Below are 23,819 nucleotides of genomic sequence, written 5' to 3'. Positions count from 1 at the left end.
AATCCCCTTTAAAAAGGTCACTACAATGTCATGATTGACTAGAAAAAAATGACATCTCACTAAACGTAAAAAAAAGTAATCTATTTTTGAATGTCAGGCTAATTTAGGGCTATTATATGAAGGTATATAACATGACCTTTGTGCTCATCATGTTTAGACAAACATCCAAGTTCATTTCACTTTGATTTTATAGCAGTTCAATTCTAGATTTGCTTTAGCCACAAAACAGAATTGAGAATAGTTAATTATTAAAATTGATAATGTCTTTGAAATTAAATATCACATTATATTGCCAATACACCAATGCTCAAATTTAACATTTCCATTTCTGTTTTAAGTTAGCCTTCGGTTAGCAAGGTGACAGCTCAGCCTACTAGCTTGGCAAAGTGCATATAATCATGAAAATTTTTAACATGTTTTAAATTGCATATACTAACATTATATTATCAAAGCTAAAATGAAAATTAAATGAATCAAATGAAACATGTTTTCAATTAGCAAGCTAACATTTTAGCCAAATATCTTAGTACAGCTTTTACTTTTCCAACACTGTACTTGTACTTGTAAAAAATCTAAAAGTTTTTGATCAGCAACAAGAATGCACGATAACACGCTATGTAATTTAACAAACCCAGATTTGCACCAAAACCTCTGAAAGAACAAAATTCTCATTGCACCTAAAGATCTGGGCATTTCATTGCTTTTGTTAATACAAAGTGTACAAAGGACAAAAGAATGAAAGCAAAACCGGAGAGTGTCCTAATGGGTAACTGCTGATCTCTAGCCAGTGGTATGTAAGAAAGGATTAGAGCAAGGACAGACAGCTCAGTGTCCAGCCTCATCACCAGTGTCTCCAGTTTTAAAGAAATGGGTGTTGACAACTCCCTGTATAACTCTATCCTGTCTCTGCAGGGAAGGATTGAGGGCAGCCAGCTGATCACCCAAATGGCAAGTGGTTATCTGAGCAGCACTGGCTGGTCTGTTTTCCCTGGCATACATGCATCATTTACACTAGGTTGTACAAAAGCACACACGAGGAAGGGATAAATAAATATTTAAGGGTGCTATCTCAACATTTCAACTTATTCTGTCCAAAGGTTGCCACTGAACAAACAGTATTAAAATGGCACACTTACTGCCTGACCCTCAACGGCTGCTCTTTGCCTGCCCAGGACATCCTGTAGCTGTGTGAAGTGTTGGATGAAGGCCACCACCTCAGCCTGGAAACGCTGGGTATGGACATACTGTACTGAGGCCATCTGAAGAGACACCTTCATATCATATTCTCGCTGCAAGCTGGGGTCAGGTTCTCCATACCTGGAGATAGAGGCAATGTTAAAACTAAATCATAAAGTTTGGTCCAATTATAAGTAATTCTATTAAAATCTGGAAAGCAGCAGAAAAGATTATGGGAGTTTCAGATTCCTACAATGACTCTACTCCCCCATCTGGCATAATAATAATCTTTGTACTGGTAAAAAAAGTTTGTTTCCAAATGCTGGGTTGAATGTGGTATTTACAATTTGAAAGGACTTATAATCATGGTACAGATCTTTTAGATTCTAAAAGATGAATTCTCTTCTCCCAGGATTCTCCTTTTTCTTTTATTTACGATTGAGATCTGCGCTGAAAGCATATGGTGCACCCTGGTTGACTAAACTATGATAAATCTCTTCATCCTATGATAAACTGGATAGATTCTAGTATTGATTCTAGAGGTACTGTGAGTGTAATTTATAAATCACTTGTGGTACGACAGTACTCAAATATTCCAATTGAGAGATTCTGGGAGAGAGAACTTAACACTGTGATTCACTGGGACATTGTTTTGCTACCTCAAAAAACCAAATTATTCATTATAAGTTCATCTATAATCTATAATCACCCCCTGTTTATTATATAAAATGAAAAGAAAGCCTGACCCCTTATGCCACCTATATGCATATGTTCTGGGACTGTTCTAGAATTGAGTTGTTCTGGTCCTTGGTGCAGGACATATTGACTGATCTTCTAAAGACTCAGATCCAAAAGGATCCACTGCTTTTTCTTTTGTTGAATGATTCTTCGCTATCACTGTCTGTCAATCAAATGAGTATTCTGTCTGCTGCCCTCACTGCTGCCAAAAAGGTTATCCTGAAACTTTGGTTGGAGCCATCTCCCCTAGCTATGTCTATGTGGATGTCCTATTTGCTGGACAGTTCCCTTTTGGAGTATACCACATCCAAAGTGCATGGCGCCACCAAAGGACAATACAATTTTGGTTGGACCTTATTGAGACTTTATCAGACCTCTTGACATCTTGAGATGTACTGGTTATAACTCTAAACAATGAATCCCCCTCCTTTTCTCTCTCTCTCTCTCTCTGTATCTTATGAATGTGGGCAGATCTTGGGCCCTGATGTAAATAGTTATAAATCTAAAATGTTTAAGAAATAAAGAATAAAAAAAAAACAGACAAAATGTGAAAACATGTATGTAATATGCATTAATTAAATTATATAAAAGTGAGAAAATACTTGTATATGTTGTAGACAAGGGCCTCTCCACCATGCGTTGTAAAACGCTCTCTGTATAGATCCCCGTGGGGTGTCAAATCACTCAGTGACAAACTTCCCAGACTTCCTTGCAATGCCAGATCTCCATCTGAAAGTGACACAAATTTAGCAAATGTCAATTTTCAAGAAAATACTTTATTCTGATTTTAACAAATTTCATTATACTTATACACACCAATCATTTCCATATGTGTAAAAAGTTTAGAGACACTAGCTTTAGCAAGCTCATTGGTCTTCTTCCTCAGTACCAGTGATAAAGAGTGAACCTGTGAAGGAAGTACACATGTCATTTTTTTTTTTTTTTTAAAGATTATAGTGCAATAGTCAGGTTCCGGAAGTAAAAACTCCATTCATTTTCTCCATACGGAAATAGATTTTTAACAAAAATATTTAAATCTTTAAAGACAGACCTACTATGAGTTCTGCGGTTGTTAATTGATGGTATATGCTTTTGCTGAAGCCACCAGCCTGCATAATTTTAAAATAATCATGTTCAACAGCTGAATTTTTGGTAAAGAACTACATTACACATGATGCTGTACAGAAAATTCCACCAGAGAGTCAGAGCAAGCAAATCAAGCCAAAAGAGCTTGCAAGGGAACACCCATTCCCATGAAACACAACGAAAGATGTAATAGAATTTCAAAAACATTTTTGCTTTAGGTAAATGTCTGCAATGTTGCGATTCGTAGCAGATCAGCTTGGTTAATGGCTTATAACGCTTTAATGAAAACTTATCCATATGGGAAAAATGAATGGAAAAAATACTACCAGGAACAACACAGATGAAAAAGTGGACTGGTACTAATGCACTCTATACTGCCCATAATTTTTTTTAATGTAAATTTATTTTATAAAATGTATTTTTTACACCTTTATTAATTTATATAATTATTCTATTTTTTGCATTATATCTATTGTACCTTTAAATCTAGCTTTGTATTGACCCTTTCCTCAATCTCTGGATACAAGTCTTCCAGATCACTGAGGGCACTATTTTCCAGTGAGTGTTCAGGTATAGGCTGAGGTGTGGTGGTAGGCACTTTCAAAGCATGGTTATTAGCAGTAGAGCCGATGCCAAAAAAGTCTAGAATCATGACCCAGGTTTGCAGCGTGATGAGAATATCAAGGCAGTTGAAATCCACGTCTACACTGCGACCAATGCTGCCATACCGTGTTTTAAACTCAGGGTGCCGCCTATCAACCATTAGCACGTTTATATGTACCAAAGAGTCGTCAAAGTCTGACCGTGGGTGTGGAGATGGAGTTTGGCGGGATGGGGATGGAGGAGGGGTGCTGGGGCACTCTGCATCCTTTTTGCTCTTCCGACTGGATGCAGATGGTGTACTGGTGTGCCTCTGATACAACTGGAAAACATTCTGTGCCTCTTCAAATTGCGCTGGAAGAGATCGTGGCATTTCTGGGCACAGAACATTGGATGTTGTTGGGCACGACTGTGACAGGTACTCCTTTGGACTGAAGGTGGAGGGCTTTGGAGCACCTCTGGACACCATGAGGTGTTTGTACTTTGATTCAGGGTTTGGCTCTAGCAGGTCTTCCATTAACAAGGAGTGAAGGGCGAGTTGGATGGAGACTGAATGGGGATTATCTTTGGTGAAGTCTCCCTCCAGGTCTTGAAAGCGCAGACTGACCAACCCTTGAGATCCTTGGCTGAGGTCTCCACTCAACTGCACTTGCAGCTCAGAGACCCGAAAGTTGGCCCTCACTTGGGTAAAAGAAGGAGGCTGGAGAGGGGGGCTCTCGTTTTGCAGTGGAAGTGTTGCTGAAAGGGATGAGGACAATGAGGAGTAAGAGAGGCCAACATAAGGAGGGTCACGGGCAAAGAGCCCACCTTGCAGATCAGGGAAGCGATGCGGTTTAGTGGAAGAGGGTGTAGGAGGTGGTGGTGTGGGGGGCTGACTGGGTGTTACTCGCTGATCTTCGATGAAGGAGAGATTATCGAGAGTTTGAAGGACCTGCTCATACACAGACTTGCAAAGACACACCTGAGAGAAGAAATCACAACTTAAAATTCTGGAATTTATATATGAAAAATAAATAATCTGTTATGCTATGCATTTTTATAGTGCTTTACCTGGACAGCATTAACAAATTTGCCTTCCACTCTCATTAACCCAGTGCTCTGGTAAGGTTCTTCACTTGACAAAAAGGTAAAGTGTGAGTTTTCATCAACAGGGACTTTCTCGACAGTGAGCTTGATAGTGGCATCTTTTAAAATATGAAATGCTAAAAGTAGGAAAAGGCATAAAGATGGAGATGTTGAAAGGAGCCTTGAAAGTACTTAGATGTAAATATTAAAAAAAAGCTTCACAAATTCCTAAAATTTTAAGAATTTAAAAACTGACCTTTTCCTCTGCTCAAGTACTCAAAGAAGTCATGCCGTGTAAATTGTAGCTCGTTCAGATTAATGTTGCCATGAGAAGGTGAGGGTCCAGAAGTGGAGCTGCTGTTAAGTCGTGCTCCTTTCCTTAAAACCATGTTTGTGTTGACAGAATAGAGTCTTATATTCTTTACTTCAACCTGCAGTTTCTCCCCTTCTGAGTCTTGCCCTGTAATAAAGTTTTGAATTCGTATGCTCCCTAAATGTCCAACAAGCAGCTCAGGGTGACCAGGCTTTCTAGGAATAGACACAACTGGGGATTCTATACTGACGTCTAGAGTAAGCTTGACCATAAAAGAATCCAAGCCTGGGTCCTTTTCAGGCACACAAAAATCGTCTTCCTCAAAAGGGTCAAGTGCCCAATTAGACTGGCTCTGCCTCCTAGATCTTCTGTATGGGTTCTCAAAGAGAGATACCATACCACTGTACTCTGCTGTTTTCGTTGCCAATACTGTGGAGACCTTTGTAGCTGCAGTCTTCAGCATAGACCGGAAGTTGTCCTCCACTTCATTTGCTGATAAACTGAGTTCTTTCAGGAACTTTGCTGAGTGGTTATAGTGTAAAGATGCCATCTGAAGTTGAAGGGAGCATTCTCCCTGAGACTTTTCCATAAAGCGGAAACTCAAAGCTTCAGAGGGAGCCATGCCAGGAATAGGAAAGAATGCCACACCATCTGTGGAGGAGCTGTCTTCTACACTTCCAATACTGACCACAAATTGACTTTTGCCACCTTCCTGAGTCAAGTCCACAAGCTGAATGCATCCTAGAGAGCCATTGACATCCAATCGACTTCCCATTGAAACATTGACTTTTGTCCCATTTATACTGGCCGTAGCAATTTTCATGCCTTTCTTCTCACCTCCCAGAACAGTCCCGGTGGTAACAGTTCGCAAAAGCAGCAAGTTTAACCTGTGAATTTCAACTGTTAACTCCTTATTCTGGACATAAGTGGACTGATAGTCCTCATTGTCTTCTCCATTAGGCAGTGGTGTTAGCTGTTGTGTTGGAGAGTTTTCTTCTTTGGGGAAAGACTGCTGAAGAAATTTCAGAAGCTCTACCATGGTTTCAGGGTTAAGGATTATATCCAGGTTGTTGACCTGCATAGAGGTTACCTGCAGAGAGCTGTCCAAGTTCATGGAGGGGCAGTCTGAGCTGACAAACTGGTATTCCAACTTGATAAGAGCCTCCTGGTCTCTCAGGGTAGAGCCCCGTGGAGATGCCTTGTCAAAAGCAAGATCTGAGGAGTCCCTGTGCAAACCTGGCAGTTCTGGAGATTTACTGTCTGGTGAAACAGGTGACGTGGGCTGGCTTTCTCGAAGACTTCCAGTAGGTACATCGAAACTTAGGTGTTTATGAGATGCAACAAGAAGATCAAAGTCAGAGCCATATGTCTGCAATGTGTCCACAAGGTAGAGCCCATGAACTGTGAGGGAAACCATAGCATCATAAGGCCGCTTTACGAAATGTGCATTTGTTCCAAACACTTTCAGGACAGAAATATACCGGCCCCCACTTTCAATGCCAAGTTGCATGTAATTGATATTAAACTCCACAAGGAGAAGTCTAGATTCCACAAGCATCTCTCGAGTATGTTGCTCAAGTGTCATCACACTTTTGGTAAGACTTTTATCATAACCCTGGAGCTTCCAATCACTATCTTCTCTTTGAAAGATCTTCTCATGACGAAGTGTAAGAGGGTCAGGGGATCTAAGATTCTCCCCTTCCTTGTCACCTCCATCTGCCCCTGAATTACCAAGTCTAGCCAAGCAGCTTTTCAGGGCAGTCATCTTCTCCAGGTTGATGTGCACTTTGAGGTCTGGTAGTGTTCCTGAGAGAACAGCCCCTGGGAACTGAGGGTCTGACGTGTATCGCAGTCTTTGTTCTAGCTGTAGTAGGACATTGAACTTCTCCACCACATGAGTGGGGCCCACTTCACTCTCCTGTAGATGTTTCCAGTTGTCTTTATAGTGGCCAACCATGATCTGTAGGTCATTGAAAGATAAGGAGTACTTCTCATACAGGTTCCTGCTGACAATTTGGGCACCTTCTGATGACTTAAGGCTGGCAATATCACAGGGCCTCTCCTGACCTTTGACATCCGCCTCTTGCTCTAGAGGTGGAGTCCCAGGAGGTGTTGCTAGTGGTGTCTGGAATTCTTCATCACTCTCTCCTTCTGTTTGAGAGGTCTTATGGTTTGTTTTATGATCTTCTGTGGGAGCAGAAATAAAACTGTCAGAAGAGGCCATCAACTGCAATAAATTCAGAATGCGTGAAAAGGCTACAGAAGAACATTTGATTTGCCCAGTACCAGTTACCTTGGGAATTAGTAAGAAGAATACGCCCAAGGTCCACCACAACTAGCATGGGGTCTTCAGACTGAAAATCATCTGGGAAGATGACTTGAGGGGCACATATATCCAATTTCATAGTCCAGTGCTTACTGTTCTCCTGTGAAAGTATTGAGAATCCTGTTAATCTAATTGAGACTGTAACTGAATGTAATTAAAAAAAAATATCCTCTCTTACAATGAACTCTCCGACAAGCAGCTGATCAATGGTTTGTCTGATTTCTGCCTTGGTTTGCATCTTCAACTTGTTGTATTGCCTCCTGGCTGCTTCAGCCACTCTCAGCTCTAACTCAGACTGATATCCAAACCCTGGAAAATGTAATGTAAACAATAATAAACTGATATTTCACAAAAGCAATTTAAACTGATTTAAGAGGGATGTTTATTCTCAATACGCACCAGAGGTGTGGACCCTTCCTTTGTAGAAGAACTCAGCCACTTTCTTGATAGCTTGAGGGTTATAAATGATATTGAGAGGACTGGTATTGACCTCCAGTCTCCTCTCAAATTTGCTCCTTATTGGATTACGTTCATAAATCATCTCAAAGACAGGAGGAGTTGATGATTCTACATCAGAGCCTGAAGAAAGGTAAAATAAGTTTTTATTCAGCCTTCATAGACATTTTTTTGTGCATAGGTGTTTTCATACAGTAGATGCAGATTACTCACCAAGATTGCCCATTTTTGCGATATTAGTTGGTTGACTGATAGCAACAACAACCTTATCCTTAAAATGAAAAGATTTATATTTACATTTATATTTTGTCACAAATATTTTCAGTACAGATAACAGTTCTAAGGCACAACATAACTTTAAACATGGGAAAAATCGTACCGGTTTTGGTGAAACAAGGACAGGAAAGACAGAGCCCTGGGTTGTGAGATCCCGGAGAAACAGCCCACCAAGTTTCACTGTGAGTAAAGATGACTCAGAGCGAGGAAGAGACTCAACACTTATCTTCACACCTGTAAAGCAAAATAAAAAAAATACATAAAATTAACATTCAAAACTGATCCAAGCCATTGAGCTTTTATTTAAATAATAAGTGAATATATATATTAAAAAACCTGAAAACTCCAGCTGAATGACCCCACTCTCACTCAAAAGAGGTTTGATTTTATCTTGATGGTAGAGGGTGACAGCTGCTTTCTCAAGGGTAAAGTCCAGCCGTGCAAAGAGATGATCCCTTCTTGTAAAGGTATTCAGTGTTTGTGAATCCTCCAAAGGATCAAAGAGATCATCTGTCTCAGCTGTTTGGAGGAGAGGTGTCTTGATACACAATGCATAATAGTATAGAAATGTTGTATATAAAATCATTGTTATAAACCTCTTTTACTGTTAAGCATAACTGGAAAACTCACCAAGAATTTCCCATTGGGCAGTGTCTGGTAAAAGGTCATCTCTTTCAGTACCCCCATACCATCCACCCCAGCCTGGGAACCAAGACTGCAGATACTGGATCATGCCTGAACTCCCACTTTTAGGTATGGAGCCTGAGGGAGAGGTGGCTGGGGTCTCATTTATTATGGGCTCTCGTAGACTCTAAATGGATATGAGGGATGATTACAATACACAATTAACTAGTGTGGGATTAGATTTAAAGGTCCCGTTCTTCGTGATCCCATGTTTCAAACTTTAGTTAGTGTGTAATGTTGTTGTTAGAGTATAAATAAAATCTGTAAAATTTTAAAGCTCAAAGTTCAATGCCAAGCGAGATATTTTATTTAACAGAAGTCGCCTACATCGAACGGCCAGTTTGGACTTCATCCCTCTACTTCCTTCTTTAATGACGTCACTAAAACAGTTTTTTGACTAACCTCCGCCCACAGGAATACACAAAAAAGGGGCGTGGTCTTGTTGCGCTCCCACGGAGAAGAGCAAGAGTTGCGTTTGTAGAGTGTGTTTGTCGCCATGTCGTCGTAACGCTTTTATTTTCATCCCGCAGTCCAATCACCTTTGTTTGGCCTTCCCAGGGATGCTGTACTTAGAGATCAATGGTTACAATTTATGTTTAACTCGGTTCCCGAAAATTATAATTGTGGTATCCTTACTGCAATAGTTAATGTTGGACTGCAATGCACATAATGGCCACAAGAGGGGACTATGTTTATGTAAATGGCTGTTTTCCGTATGAGGTACTCTTCTGAGTGAGTGCTAACGTTGTACATTTTCTGTCGCTGCTTGTGGAGATTAAAGAGTTCAGTCTCTCGGGAATTATTGTCTTTTGTGTTCATTCGGCACAACACCACAATAATCCACATGTAAAACTATGTGCAGCACACGTTATGGTAAGAGGCGTGACCTTTCCGGGCAAGGAACGCTAAGCTGCTATCGAATCACAACACAGGAACCGCTAGCACAATCAGAACTCATTACGTATTTCTGAAGGAGGGACTTCATAGAACAAGGAAGTCATCAGCCCGTTTTTATGACAGTGGAAACAGCGGTATACAGATAAGTAAATTATGTGAAAAATACTGTGTTTTTTTTACACGCGAAACATGAACACATGTTATATTGCACACTATAAACACAATCAAAGCTTAAAAAAACACGAAAAACTGGACCTTTAACAAATGTTTAGACTGTAATTATGATAAAAAAATTTAAATAGTTTTTTTTAGTATTAGGCTACACAGTATCACCCATGATTTTTAACTCAAACATTTTCATTTTGCCCACAACTAGGGAACTAAAGTAAGTAAACTCAGCTTGCCTCTGCAATTTCCTCATGTTTGCGGAAGGAGACATAAACAGTTTCCCGGAGAATCTGCAACTCCTCCAGTGTCTGTTCATCTTCAATCCTTTCCAGCTCACTCTATTGATGTGAGAGACACAGATTATAAAAGAGTAAGATTTCCTTTTTTTCCCAAACTCAAGAACAACACATGCAATGGTATTGAGCTCTGAGACATTGAGATAATCTAACTTTATTGAGAACACCCTTCAATCCTGTAAGTCCATAATTCTTACCTCCTCCTGTGGACTCAAAGTATCTCCCTTAAGCCTGTAGACATACAGGCTAGTGTAGAGTTTGGCATCACGCGCCCTGTGCAGAGCAAACTCCCAGCTTCCCTGTCTGCGCTGCTCTTTGATATCATTCAAGTTGGCATTAATGGCAAACATCCACCACTGCCGGCAGCTTCAACAATAAAGAAGACATTATTCTAGAAACACAATACCATTGTTAAACAAAATATTTTTCAGATTTTAATCAACACAACCTATTTAGAGGTTTCAAAGCTTATTTCAAAACATATTTTTGCTTGTTAGTAAATAAATAAATAAATAAATAAAAATCTCATTACTTTCCAGAAATGGGAACTTTAGGTCTCCACTTTCGAAAAAGAATCTCCCTTTCTCGTCGTTCCAGTTCTTTGAGGAATGCCATGATCTGTTGATACTGAACCTGTAATAAAATGCCAATTTAAATAACATTGTTAGTTTACATGAAAAAACTCAACTGTAAAAAGGCAACAAAGGGTGGTTTCACATATATTCAAGTATACAAGTTATTTCAGCCCAAGAGTGCTTGGAGGGCTCAAATAAGGTGAGAAAAACACCATAAAGAAAAGGTTCATGACATTTGAAAATCTTGAAAAATGTTACCTGTGAGAGACGAAGTGAGAGGGGTTCCAACTGTACTTGGCCCTCAATGCGAGGTGTATTACGAGATCGTAGTGGTTCTTTTGAGGCATTTCTCCTCAACAGCACAGAGGCACATACTGGCTCAAATATATACTGATGCTCACGGTTCTGCATACATTTACTCATCTGCTCCTGTAACAGACAATTGTTTGAGAAAGAGTTTACAAGAAGCACTAGCCATTGTGCTATTGAGTGTCTTGACATTATCATAAATCTACCTGTACTTCTGTTGAGGGAAGATCTCCAAGAATGGTGCACTCAGTGTCCCAGTACACACTGAATTCACTGATTTCCAGCTCCTTCTGCCGGATAAGCTTCTGAGCCTGTGAGTGAAGAGTTTACCTTTCATATTCCAATATGTAAAGATAGAGCCACTTCCATGAAAATACAAAACAATATGGATAACTCACTGGTTCTTTGGAGCAGTTCTGTGCGGATACATTCTTGATACAAACACCAAAAGCATATGGTTTCCCAGGGTTGGAGAAATCGTCTTCAAAACGTAAGTGGACGCCTTGAATTTTCAACTAATATGCAGAAAAAAGCATAATAAAAGTGTATTTATGACATTAAACTATAACAGCAGCAAAGTGCAAGTAAAGAAGTAAATATTATAATAGTGAAAATTACCTCAATATTCTCAACGATTCGAGTCACAACAGATGCTGTGGCAGAGTACCAATAAGATTCTCCCTTCTGCTCACATTCACTCTGGTAAAAAAAAAAAAAAAAAAGAAAAAAGTTGCACATTTCATAAATAAAAAGGTTTAAAGTTATTCATAGATCAGCATAAAAGTTTTTTTTTTTTTCCATATAATAATATAAAAACAACAAGAATGACAATAATAGCGTAAAATTAATTAATAGAAGGAAAATCACTTCAAATATATTAAACAGGCTAAATTACACTAAACACAGGCTTTTTACAAATGGGAATGCTTGGAGCCTGTAATTTCAATTAGTAAAATGTTCCACATTTTTGGAGCATATGTGCATAAAAGTGAAAATTAAATAAATAGTTTTATAAATAAATATATTTAACCACAGGTGATTCTGCTGATATTTTCAAACAGACCTTCCACTTGTCTTCTAGCGCCTTGAGTAGCTGTTTCTTTTGCTCTTTCTCAGCTTCCCTTTCTTGCACCTCATCATATTCCTGTGGGGGCGCAGGGCCAACAATCAGGTTCAGCTGGGACATGCAGATGACCCATGGGTCACTGTGTGGTCGATAAAAGGGAATCTGGAGGGTGATCTTCCCAATGACACCTGACAAAAAAACATTTTTATTTAAAAAAAAAAAAAAAGAAGCATAAAATACACATTTTTACATATACACCACCATTCAAACGTTTGGGATTGGTACGATTTTTTCACCAAGGCTAAAAACAGTAACATTATGAAATATTATTAAAATTTTCTATTTTAATTTACTTAAAAAAAAATAAAAAAAAACATTTATGCTGTTTTCAGTGGATGAATGAACAGAATATTGTAGAGCTCCTCCCATCTAACAAATCGCAAAAAGCTTTGTGCTTTGTTACTTTTGATATTAAAAAGTCTCATATTTCAAATTTTGTCCAACTTATTATGAAATTAAAACAAATACTGCGAGTGAACTGATTATCACTTCGGCTTACTACTATTTAAAGCACGAATAAACATGAATGAACATCAGAAGAAGATATGGGTTAGATTACATGTCCATGTAATCGCTCAATCAGCGTTTCAACCATAGAGAGACGTTAATAAAACAGCTTGAGTAAACAATGTCACGTAACGTTACATTTACCTCATAATAAGTCATTCAATGTCCATAAACCCATTAGTCAGCTAGAAAAATGAACTCTACAGCATTTTGCTAAATATGATATATATTGATATACATACACCATATATCACACATATGCGCATATTATATATATAAATATTTTCAATATTTCATGTAAGTTTGAATAAATCTGTCAAGTTTTTATGATAGCCACCAATAAAATGTTTATATTTCAAAAAACCATTACATAATTATGTAACTATAACATATTCTCATAAAAAGTCTTTGTGTATAATTTAAGTGTTTGTATACAAATCAGTTCATTTTAACCTTCATGTAAACGTGCAGTACCAACTGACTCCCTATAGGCTATAGTTTTCAGCATTAGTTGAGATTTTTTTTCCATTAGAAAATTTGCCTACTGTTCTTGGTATATATCCAAATTAATCAAATCGGTAACACTTTACAAAAAGGTTCATTTGTTAACATTAATGTATTAACTAACATGAACAATGAGCAATACATTTGTTACTGTATTTGTTAATCTTTGTTAACGTTAGTTAATAAAAAGCAGTTCATTGTTTGTTCATGTTAGCTCACAGTGCATTAATGTTAACAAATACAACTTTTGATTTTAATAAAGTATTAGTAAATGTTGAAAATAACTTTAATGAAGATGAATAAATGCTGTAGAAGTGCAGTTTATTATTAGTTCATGTTTATTATTAGTTCTAATGTAGATAACTAATGAACCTTATTGTAAAGTGTTACTATCAAATTAAATTGAATCGGAATTGAAACGCTTGTGAATCAAAATCACATCATGAAATTTGTGACAATACTCAGCCCTGTTTAAAATGTAATATATTCCTGTAATGGCAAATCTGAATTTTCAGCATCATTACTCCAGTCTTCCGCATCACATGATCCTTCAGAAATCATTCTAATATGCTGCTCTCAAACCATTTCTTATTATCAATGTTGTAAAGGCTGTGCTGCTTAATATGTTTTTGAAAACCATGATAAAGTTTTTTAGGATTCTTTGATGAATAGAACATTAAAAAACACCATTTATTTAAAACAGAAATCTTTTGTAACATAAATGTCTTTTAAACTATGTAATCCATCCTTGCTGAATACAAGTATTATAATCTTACTGACACAAACAGTGTGTAATATTTATGTTCTAAATATCTATTTATGTTCTAAATATCTATTTATACCACTGAGCAATTGATAACTTTTAAATCTTAGAAAAAAAGTAAATATATTTTTAAATGCCATCATGTCACTGCACAAGAATATCCAAATAATCCTGTTTTGACATACTTCTGTTGTGCAAGAGTTTCCTTAATTCCCACAATTAAGATCCCAAGGCACAAATACCTAACCTTTGGCTGGAATAAATGACATTAGTCTTAGTCTTTTATAGTCATTTATTTAATTAGAGATCACATGACCAGCAGAATACTACTCTTTAGGACTTCATCTTGAAAGGCTTCCCTAACATCAGATCAGTTTGTTTATTTTACCCCCCTATTATTTAGTTTATTGATTAATTAATTAATCAAAAGGGTATTTCTAAACGGGCACACGGAGAGGTGTAGTATAAAGTCCAGGCTATTATCATATCAGCCACCAAAACATACAAATTACTAATTGAATTGGAATAACACTAACCTGCTTTGACCTCAAAGGGCAGATCAAATCCTCGGAGTGCATCTTTTCTTAGTGGGAGATTCTCCAATTCCACTGCCCCTGGATGATTACAAAATGCACACTTCACATAAATGATACACAAGACAGACAGTCAACTCTGAATAAAACGGACCAAAACAAATTCAGATACCTTTGAGAAGAGCAATGGAGAGCTGGTCGGTGTTAAGGTTGCTCACATATTTGCCCAGATATGTGTTGAGCACCCAGGCAACAAGTCCCTCCAACATTATCGGAAGGGAAGAGTGCCCTTGGATTAGTCACTTAAAATAAATCCTAGCAGAGAATGAACTTCACAGTCAGCGTTCACTCCAGTCATCTGAAGTCTGAGGAGTCAAAGAAACACCAACTTGACATCTGATCTCACAACAAATTTGTAGTTCTTTTGAACCAGTGGTTCTCAAGCTTTTTGAATCAAAGGCGTCACACACTCAAAAAATTATTTTTTGATGCTGTTCACTTAAACAACTTATTTTGATTCAACACCATTGTATTAGGTTTCTGGTTCAAATTTAATTGCTTCATGTTAAGTTGACGATTAGTTTTTGACTTAACTTGATGTTTTCATATTAAAGGTGCCCTAGAATTAAAAATTGAATTTATATTGGCATAGTTCAATAACAAGAGTTCAGTTCATGGAAATGACATACAGTGAGTCTCAAAAACCATCGTTTACTCCTTCTTATATAAATCTCGTTTGTTAAAAGACCTCCGAAGAACAGGCAAATCTTAACATAACACCGACTGTTACGTAACAGTCGGGATCATTAATATGTACGCCCCCAATATTTGCATATGACAGCCCATGTTCAAGCATTAGACAAGGGCAGGACGTCTGGATGTGCACAGCTGAATCATCAGACTAGGTAAGCAAGCAAGAACAATAGCAAAAAATGGCAGATGGAGCAATAATAAATGACATGATTCATGATAACATGATATTTTTAGTGATATTTGTAAATTGTCTTTCTAAATGTTTCGTTAGCATGTTGCTAATGTACTGTTAAATGTGGTTAAAGTTACCATCGTTTCTTACTGTATTCACGGAGACAAGACTGTCGTTATTTTCATTTTTTAAACACTTGCAGTCTGTATAATTCATAAACACAACTTCATTCTTTATAAATCTCTCCAACAGTGTGTAATGTTAGCTTTAGCCATGGAGCACAATCAAACTCATTCAGAATCAAATGTAAACATCCAAATAAACACTGTACTTACACGATTAGACATGCTGCATGACGAGCACTTTGTAAAGATCCATTTTGAGGGTTATATTAGCTGTGTGAACTTTGTTTATGCACTGTTTAAGGCAAGCGCGAGCTCCGTGGGCGGGGAGCGTGAGCATTTAAAGGGGCCGCAGCCTAAATCGGCTCATATTTAATGATGCCTCAAAATAGGCAGTTAAAAAAAATGTATTAAAAAAAATCTATGGGGTATTTTGAGCTGAAACTTCACAGACACATTCAGGGGACACCTTAGACTTATATTACATCTTTTAAAAACATAATCTAGGGCACCTTTAAAATATGTTTCAATCAAATAAACTCAACTAGGACTCAATCAAACAGGACTTTCACTTTCCATTATGCTTTGCAAAGGGGCTGATCTGGGAGAGTAAATGTTGAAATAAAGTGTTATTTTAAGCAGTTTTTAGCAACATGAGAAAATGCAGAGACTTTTTAATGTTTACTGTTCTATTATATCGGTATTTAAAAGTTTCTGTTATGTTAATAGTTTTGGGGTTACCATTGTGGTGAAGTGTAGAACATGTGCTTGGGTTGAGGACCTGCTAACAACATATAAAGTTGTTTTAATAATAAAAACAACTATTTTGGGCATGCCATAGATGGAATAAAACCATCTTTTGGCAAACACCAAACACTAAGAGTCTTTACAGAGTAAAGATTTTAGATATTTTTGAAATTTAATGGTTTTGGACAAAATTAAGAAAGTTAAAGGGGGGTGTAATGCTATTTCATGCATTCTGACTTATTTACACTGTTTCATTCTCATGCTAAACATTGCCAAAGTTTCAAAACACGAGTTGGCCGTATGATGGAGTATTTCTGTGCCAAATCCACTGCTTCCAGTTTTGGTACAGGTTTCGGAGAGTTTTTTTCGAGTGTGTCCTGTATGACGTCAAAAGAGAAACGTAAAAAAGAAATTATAGTATTTTACATCTCACAATGAATAGTCAATTTTATTATGGTTACTTTTCTTAAATATGACATTCTTGATGACGTAAACAGCATTCAAATGTGACCTCCGAAGGACGCAGCCACCGAAATAAGAGACAGCTCCTGTAAACAAAGGAGCGTGTTTTTGGTTGTGAGGGAAAGATTACCGTTTTCAGCTTCCCAAAGAACCCAGCGTTAAGGGAACAGATGATGGAGTTTGTTTTTCCGGGGCAACAAAGGAGTTGTGCACGAATGTTTGTTTGTTCTTGGAATTCGGTGATGAATACTTTGTAAACAAATCCCAGTTCGGCACTGGATTTGCAGATCGGGAGCGGTGAATAAAGCTGCATCAGATGTCTGTGTTTTGTTGGCAATCGGCGCACAAGTTCATATAATGTAAACAACACAAACGTTTTTGTTCCCTTTTTATTTATAATGATGTCACAGCTAGCATGCGATCTCTACACAGATGCTGTGCGCGCTCGTGACTAATTAGCTCCGCCCACGGCACGGACGGCAGGCACGCCTCCAGGATCTCTGCTTTTTTCGGAAAGACTCGGTTTAGCGTATCTATCTTTTATGAATATGACAAAACTAAAGACTTTTCGGAGATATGAAGGATGCATTGTTACTCTATATGCACTCAAGATTAACATGAGATTGGCAGAAACTGTGTGTGATACCCCGCCTCCTTTAATCTGATTCAACTAAATGACATTGAGTTAACCTTATGTAATAAATTTAAGTTAACTGAAATAAATCATGTTAACACTCTGAGGTCGGAAGGTATCGCCGGCGATACCACCCCGTTTTTTTCTTATCAGTGTGAAAGAGACTCAAAATACTCCGTCAAATTTGATCATGCATACTAGTGTTATACATCATTCTAAAGTGTTAAGTGTGTACTTTTATTTGTGTACACTTACAAAAAAAACAAAATGTTGTGCTTTTCGCAAAATAAAGAAAACAAACATGATGTGTGATCTGGTGTCTGCCTCTCAGTGAAGTCAATTCTGAAATGCGTTTTAAAATGATCTGAAACTCAGCAAATACTTGTCACACAGACATGAGAGACATATCTACATAATGCTTAGAATGTCTACTTTTAAATGAAGTAAGTCAAATCAAAAATAAATATTCACAGTTTATGTAATTCGTTTGAAACCAAGGAGAGGTTCCTTCTTTTCCTTCTCACTTCATTATCTGTAATGAGCTGAGGCCGCCACGCCCCCGGCGCTATTCACATGGTAAATAGTTTAGGTGTAATATATGCATCGCACACGCCCCCCGGTCAGTGCCACAAAACACGAAGTGTCAACATCAGATTCACTCACTGACCGTTCATCGCGTTTTGAGGATGGCACGCTACTCCGACAAAGAGGCTCTTCAGATGATTCTGGACAGCGAGGAAGAATTCACCTTTTCCTCTGAGGAAGACTGCAACTCAGACGACGAACAGTTGCATTTCCAGCAGCGAATTGACCCCGACGAGGATATAATTTCAGAGTAAGTTGTTTACTATAATTATTTTTCTGATAATATAAAACTCGTATTGCATACTATATTGTGTCTAGTTTTGGCTTGCTTGCGAGAAATTGCCTCACAAATACCTCTCTTTTTGTAATGTATTTCGCCCAGTTTTAGTTATGCTAAAATACGGTCTTATGCCTAATGTAACTTGTTTGTGAATATCTGCTTAGGTGTAATATGATGTGATTTAGTGCAAATATATTTTAGTCTACAGTGAAATAATGTGATAGTGTCTAAACACTATTTATTTATATCGGTTTGGGTTAGTTATCGTGCTAAAATACAGCCTAATGCCTAAAATACAGATGTTTGTGAATACAGGTGTAAATGTCTGAAATGCACTGAAAACGTGCGGTCTATGGCCCATCAACAGATAGTACTCTGCGGCCTACGGCCAATCAATAGATATTTGTCTGTCCTATGGCCCATTGTCAGCACATATATATATACATACATTGTGCACCCATAATCGCTAATTGCCCATCAGTTTACTTTGGAGAATGTATGCTAATAGTTTTTTTGCTTTGTTTAGGAATGTGGCTGCTTCACGATCGCCGTCACCAGCACCGCGCAGAGGGGCACGCAGATCTCGGTCTGTTCTCAGTGCGATCGAGAATCATACAGAGTAAGTATATTTTACAGACATAACTGTATACATCATCTCATTTCAAAACGTATATGTACCTGTATGGCATTACAGAAACTGGTGTCTTTGTTGTGCGTGGTGATAATATAAAACTCATGAGTTTTCAGACTATATTTTAGCTAGTTTTGGCTAGCTTTTGACAGCTTACAGAAAATATTGCCATACAATATCACTTACAAATGTTTGTATATATACTCAAGTGTAAACACTTGTAATGTGATATTCTGTAAACATATTTGTAATATATTTCACCCAGTTTTAGTTAGTTTATCATACACATGGTCTACAGAACATCAATAGATAAAGTTTGTCTGTCCTTTGGCCCATCATCAACATGTAAACATACATTGTGCACCCATAATTGCTAATTGCCCATCAGTTTACTTTGGAGAATGTATGCTAATAGTTTTTTTGCTTTGTTTAGCAATGTGGCTGCTTCACAATCGCCGTCACCAGCACCGCGCAGAGGGGCACGCAGATCTCGGTCAGTTCTCAGTGCGATCGAGAATCATACAGAGTAAGTATATTTTACAGACATAACTGTATACATCATCTCAATTCAAAACGTATATGTACCTGTATGGCATTACAGAAACTGCTGTCTTTGTTATGCATGGCTATAGTGATTGTGTTATCAGCATGCTCACGTTTTTTTTTTTTTCTCTCTACAGATGTGACAATGAAAATATCCAAGAACCTGTTCCAAAGAGGCAATCCACTCTGTCATGGAAAACACAGACGGATGTTGATATGGTTCCACATACGCTGCGATTCCTGCCCGCCCGTGAAACTGGACCACAACTGAACTCTGCTGAGTCACATTCTCCAATGAATCTGTTCAAACTCTTTTTTTCGGAAAGTGCTGTGTCAACTCTGTGCCATAACACCAATGCACAGGCTGCCAAAGCAACTGCAAAGGGCTGCAAATATAAATGGACAGATGTAAGCATCGGTGAGATGTACCGCTACATTGGACTGGTGTTTTACATGGCAATGGTGAAGATGAGCTCCATCAGTGACTACTGGCGGCAGAGCAGTGTTTTCTCTGTACCTTTTCCAGCTACACTTATGCCTAGGGACAGATACCGGACAATTTCTTGGAATGTGCACATGAGCCACCCAGATGAAGACAAAGTGAATGACAGAAAGAGGGGCACAGCTGAACACGACCGTCTGTTCAGGATCAAACCATCTGTCTGTTCTACCATCCATTCTGCTCATTCAGGAGACTCTGTGCAGAGGAGGGTGAAATCACAAGGAACATGGAGGACAAAGACATTTCCATGTCCTGCACCTGTGACTGCATACAACAAACACATGGGGGGCGTTGACCTGTCTGATCAGCTGATTCAGTACTACACAACACAGCACAAAACCATGAAGTGGTACAGAAAGATCTTTCTGCACTTCTTGGATATTGCTGCCACCAACTCTTTCATTCTGCACAAAGAGCTACATGGTAACATGTCCCATAAAGAGTTCATGGAGCAACTTGTCACAGAGCTCTGTGGTGTGTCACAGAAAGCAGCACGAAAACGGACCAGCAGTGACCATGTACCAGTTCCAGGAGCTGAGCTGACCTCCGATGGCAGGAATGTTGCAACGGCTGGTCGCCGGAACTGTGTGCATTGCAAAGAAGTGCGTGGCAAAAAACAACTAACACCTTGGAAATGCCAGGCATGTGGTGTTCACTTATGTCTTCAGTTGAACAGGAACTGTTTTCAAGAGTGGCACAAAGATGAGTGACTGTGTTCAGATGTGTGTGCTCTGTTGACCACTGCACCACTGACCATTGAGCTGGCAAAGAACATTACTGTCCCTGTCCCCTCCATCCTGGACATTTTTCCTGCATGATCAGCTCTTACAGCTCTTACAGCTCTTACAATGGGCCAAACCACCCATCCTAGACTGTAGATTGTCTTCCACTAAATGTTATTTTATGGTAAAAATATAGTTTGTGTGTTACATAGGTATAAGTAGAATTATATAGGTTATATATTTCTTTGTTTCATGCACTACCAGTCAAAAGTTTGTACACATTTTTAATTTTTTGAAAGTCTCTTATGCTTATCATGCTCAATAAAGCTGAATTTTCAGCATCATTACTTCAGTCTCCAATGTCACATTATTTGTTCAGGCTGCCTCACAGCATTCCACTTTGATGGGCCGTTAGCCACTGGGGGGAGTGTCCTTTGTCTCCCCTGGTGTGAATCACATAAATATTCATGGCCATCACCACTCCCACGCATACAGCAGTGCTGACACAAAAACTGACTTAGAAAATTCAAATCATTATATTGTTGTTTGTGTTAAAGTATTCAGAATAATCTTTACATAATTGCGTAGTAAAAATTCTAGCCTACAAGCTTGATAACTCAAAAGTCTTATGAACAACTATTCAGAATATGTTTTATGGCCTTATTGCAAGGAGATTTTTTTCCCCAAAACGTACTAACCACGCATAATCTTTATTTAAAAAAAAATGCAAACATGTATATCTATATTGCTCACATATTATTGTAGCAGAGTTTGTGCTGAATACAGCAAAATTACATGTTGGGCAATAGTATGATATAAGTAGCTGAAATAACCACAAATGTCAGGGCATGTCAAAACATCTCAAGGGCCCCAGAATCACTCAGACCTCTGGGGGTTAATTAAATGCAGCATGACCAAGTTACATGGAACCTGTTGACATAAAATGAAAATAAATCCAATGTATAATTTTTTTTGAGTGCATTTTTCCCACAACAATACTCTAAGGCCTCATGACATAGTGATTTTTGTGGAATTTGCTATGAAAACACTTCAGAGCTTGTCTGATTTTAAATCATTTTAAGACATCTTGAGACCCCGTTGTAAGTTTGCTGAGGTGCCCTAGGGGGCTCCGGCCCCCAGGTTGGTAACCACTGTCCTGAACAAATATCTGCCACACCAAAATTAACAGACAAAAAAAACAATGAGTGATTTTCTGACTATCAGCCAGACAATTTCTACAGTTTGTACAGGAGATGTGAAGAACCACCATAGGGATTGATGATATTTATATGATCTTTTCCCGTACAAAGTGAAAGTGAGCCTGTCATTTTGCCTAACAACTCATGAGGATGAGTAAAATATTACAGAATTTAAATTTTTAGGTGAACTAATAACTTACCATTGTTATGAGACCTCCTGTTCCTAGGTCAACCGCAGTCTATGATCATTTCAGTCCAAATAAATACAAGACCTCCACTATCAAAGCCAAGCAGAGTCCTCCTCTCGGAAGCGAAGCTGTCCTTGCTGGCTGAAGAGAAAGTAAAATATCTCCTTTCTTTTTAAAGATCCTTATATAACAAGCCGCAGCTGACAACCACACACGAAAACAAACTACTGTATGTGACGAACTAAACAGCACAGCTCTCTGTGGCTCAACGTCAGTGACACGGGCAGTGTTAGCACGAGCGCTCGTCCTTTAGCACTGCTAGACAACTTTAAAACATGACCAACAACTGGACAGAGTGACCGGTCACAGCCCGTAGTTTAGCTCTGCATTTGTCCGAGTCTCTTGCGAAATGCGCTCTAATATATAAGCACCATTTGTTGCGGGTCCTCTGCGCTCATCTCTCAACTTCCAACATGTCAAACTGAATACATGAAACGCTTCCTGGAACCTGTGACACTTCCGGTCATGTGCCAAAACAAAGCGATTTTTGCGTCATTGGGGAGAAATGGCCGTCATGTGACATCTAGCGTTTGGAGGCCGACCTTATAGTTTATTACCGCTGGGCTATTTATCGGTAATGGCGCAAATATTGGCTCTTGAGAAATTTGATGTAATAGAAAATCGCCAGGTGATATCAGATCGACGTATGTGTGTGACGTTTCTATCGGTGCAGTTCCTGTTTTCTACATATGGGGGCGGCAGAGTTACACGTAAAGATGTTTTCTGCAGGACTATTCAATTTCAACAAGTTTAATTTTACAATTTAGTATATAATTTGTATTTATACTTATTTTTTAAAGGCACTTTACATGGTTATTATGTTTAATTAAGCATTATCATTTCGTAATCTACCTCGTTTATCTCTGCTTTCAAGCAGCATGTTCCTGCATCTCTGAACTGCAGTACAGCTATCCCATGAATTCATTACATCGGACAAAATGCACTAAACGCTGTAATCCGCACAGACCCTATATCCAGTGTAATCTCCAGCCTTCCAGAGGATGTAGTGGTTGTATAGTACTCCCACCCTCATACATTTGAGATGCAAGTAGATATAAGAACTGTTTGCCATATATCTTGAGATGAAATATGCCACTCTTCTGCCAAGCACATAAAATAACAATAATCCCAGTACATGTGGAGCTCTGCATCCCCCTGGCTGGTCGTGTGCAACCACATAATCCCAGCCTGCCTACAATAGCATAGAGGGCCATCTGTTCAGCTCATAGCCCTTTAAAACTACACATCTGGACAGTGGAGTGGGGGCAGTGCTCTCCACAACCCCCTGAAGTTCACTTCTGAGATTAGATATTCTGTCACTATTCTTACTCAACATAATCATAGAGATTCTTGATGCCATATACTGTATGTCTGAAAGCATTAATGTCTCTTTTGAAGGTAATGTTCTACAGTTGACTGTATAACCTAATCTGACTATTACCAAACCAGTGGTTCTGCATGTTTTTTCTTCAGAATCAAGATTTTGCATTGGACATCAAATGGTAGTTTATGCAAAACAAATATTGCACATATTTTTATTTGTCTGAAGTATATTTCAAATATATGCTAAATATATGTTGTAAACTGCATGTTAGTCTGAAAATATGCTTTGTTTATACGTTCAATTACTAAAAAACACAAAATGTATGTAAGAGGCAAGAAATTTCTAATTTTGTAATACGTTTTGGGTAAATGCAAAATTTATTTTTCCAAATATATCTGATGCAGTGAGATCCAGTCATTTTCAACAAAGAATAAATAAATAACAAATGAAGAGTAAATTCTAGCAAACAATAAAACTTTTAATAGAGTACAATGTTG

At 38.2% G+C, this 23,819-nt stretch overlaps 1 protein-coding gene across 2 annotated transcripts in view; it reads right to left on the bottom strand.

The window, feature by feature from the left end:
- Nucleotides 1-22,434, bottom strand: part of vps13d (vacuolar protein sorting 13 homolog D) — a 54,637-nt gene extending 32,203 nt beyond the window's left edge. For both annotated transcript variants that reach the window (XM_067372087.1, XM_067372088.1), the window contains exons 1-24: nt 21,951-22,434; nt 14,571-14,763; nt 14,402-14,479; nt 12,029-12,219; nt 11,584-11,664; nt 11,364-11,480; nt 11,172-11,276; nt 10,915-11,085; nt 10,614-10,714; nt 10,279-10,447; nt 10,022-10,123; nt 8,667-8,847; nt 8,373-8,555; nt 8,140-8,270; nt 7,974-8,031; nt 7,704-7,883; nt 7,483-7,613; nt 7,272-7,404; nt 4,922-7,165; nt 4,651-4,802; nt 3,479-4,561; nt 2,731-2,821; nt 2,517-2,643; nt 1,137-1,317 (exon numbers count right to left, since the gene is read on the bottom strand). In XM_067372087.1, coding sequence (XP_067228188.1) covers nt 1,137-1,317; nt 2,517-2,643; nt 2,731-2,821; nt 3,479-4,561; nt 4,651-4,802; nt 4,922-7,165; nt 7,272-7,404; nt 7,483-7,613; nt 7,704-7,883; nt 7,974-8,031; nt 8,140-8,270; nt 8,373-8,555; nt 8,667-8,847; nt 10,022-10,123; nt 10,279-10,447; nt 10,614-10,714; nt 10,915-11,085; nt 11,172-11,276; nt 11,364-11,480; nt 11,584-11,664; nt 12,029-12,219; nt 14,402-14,479; nt 14,571-14,667 — 6,087 coding nt within the window. In that variant the 5' untranslated portion in view covers nt 14,668-14,763; nt 21,951-22,434. The remainder of the gene's footprint in view (nt 1-1,136; nt 1,318-2,516; nt 2,644-2,730; nt 2,822-3,478; nt 4,562-4,650; nt 4,803-4,921; nt 7,166-7,271; nt 7,405-7,482; nt 7,614-7,703; nt 7,884-7,973; nt 8,032-8,139; nt 8,271-8,372; nt 8,556-8,666; nt 8,848-10,021; nt 10,124-10,278; nt 10,448-10,613; nt 10,715-10,914; nt 11,086-11,171; nt 11,277-11,363; nt 11,481-11,583; nt 11,665-12,028; nt 12,220-14,401; nt 14,480-14,570; nt 14,764-21,950) is intronic.
- Between the last annotated feature and the right edge of the window lie 1,385 nt (nt 22,435-23,819).

Source organism: Chanodichthys erythropterus, chromosome 20 (assembly GCF_024489055.1).
Source record: "Chanodichthys erythropterus isolate Z2021 chromosome 20, ASM2448905v1, whole genome shotgun sequence".
In the NCBI taxonomy this organism is placed as follows: Eukaryota; Metazoa; Chordata; class Actinopteri; order Cypriniformes; family Xenocyprididae; genus Chanodichthys; species Chanodichthys erythropterus.
This window is presented reverse-complemented; position numbering and strand designations above follow the sequence as displayed.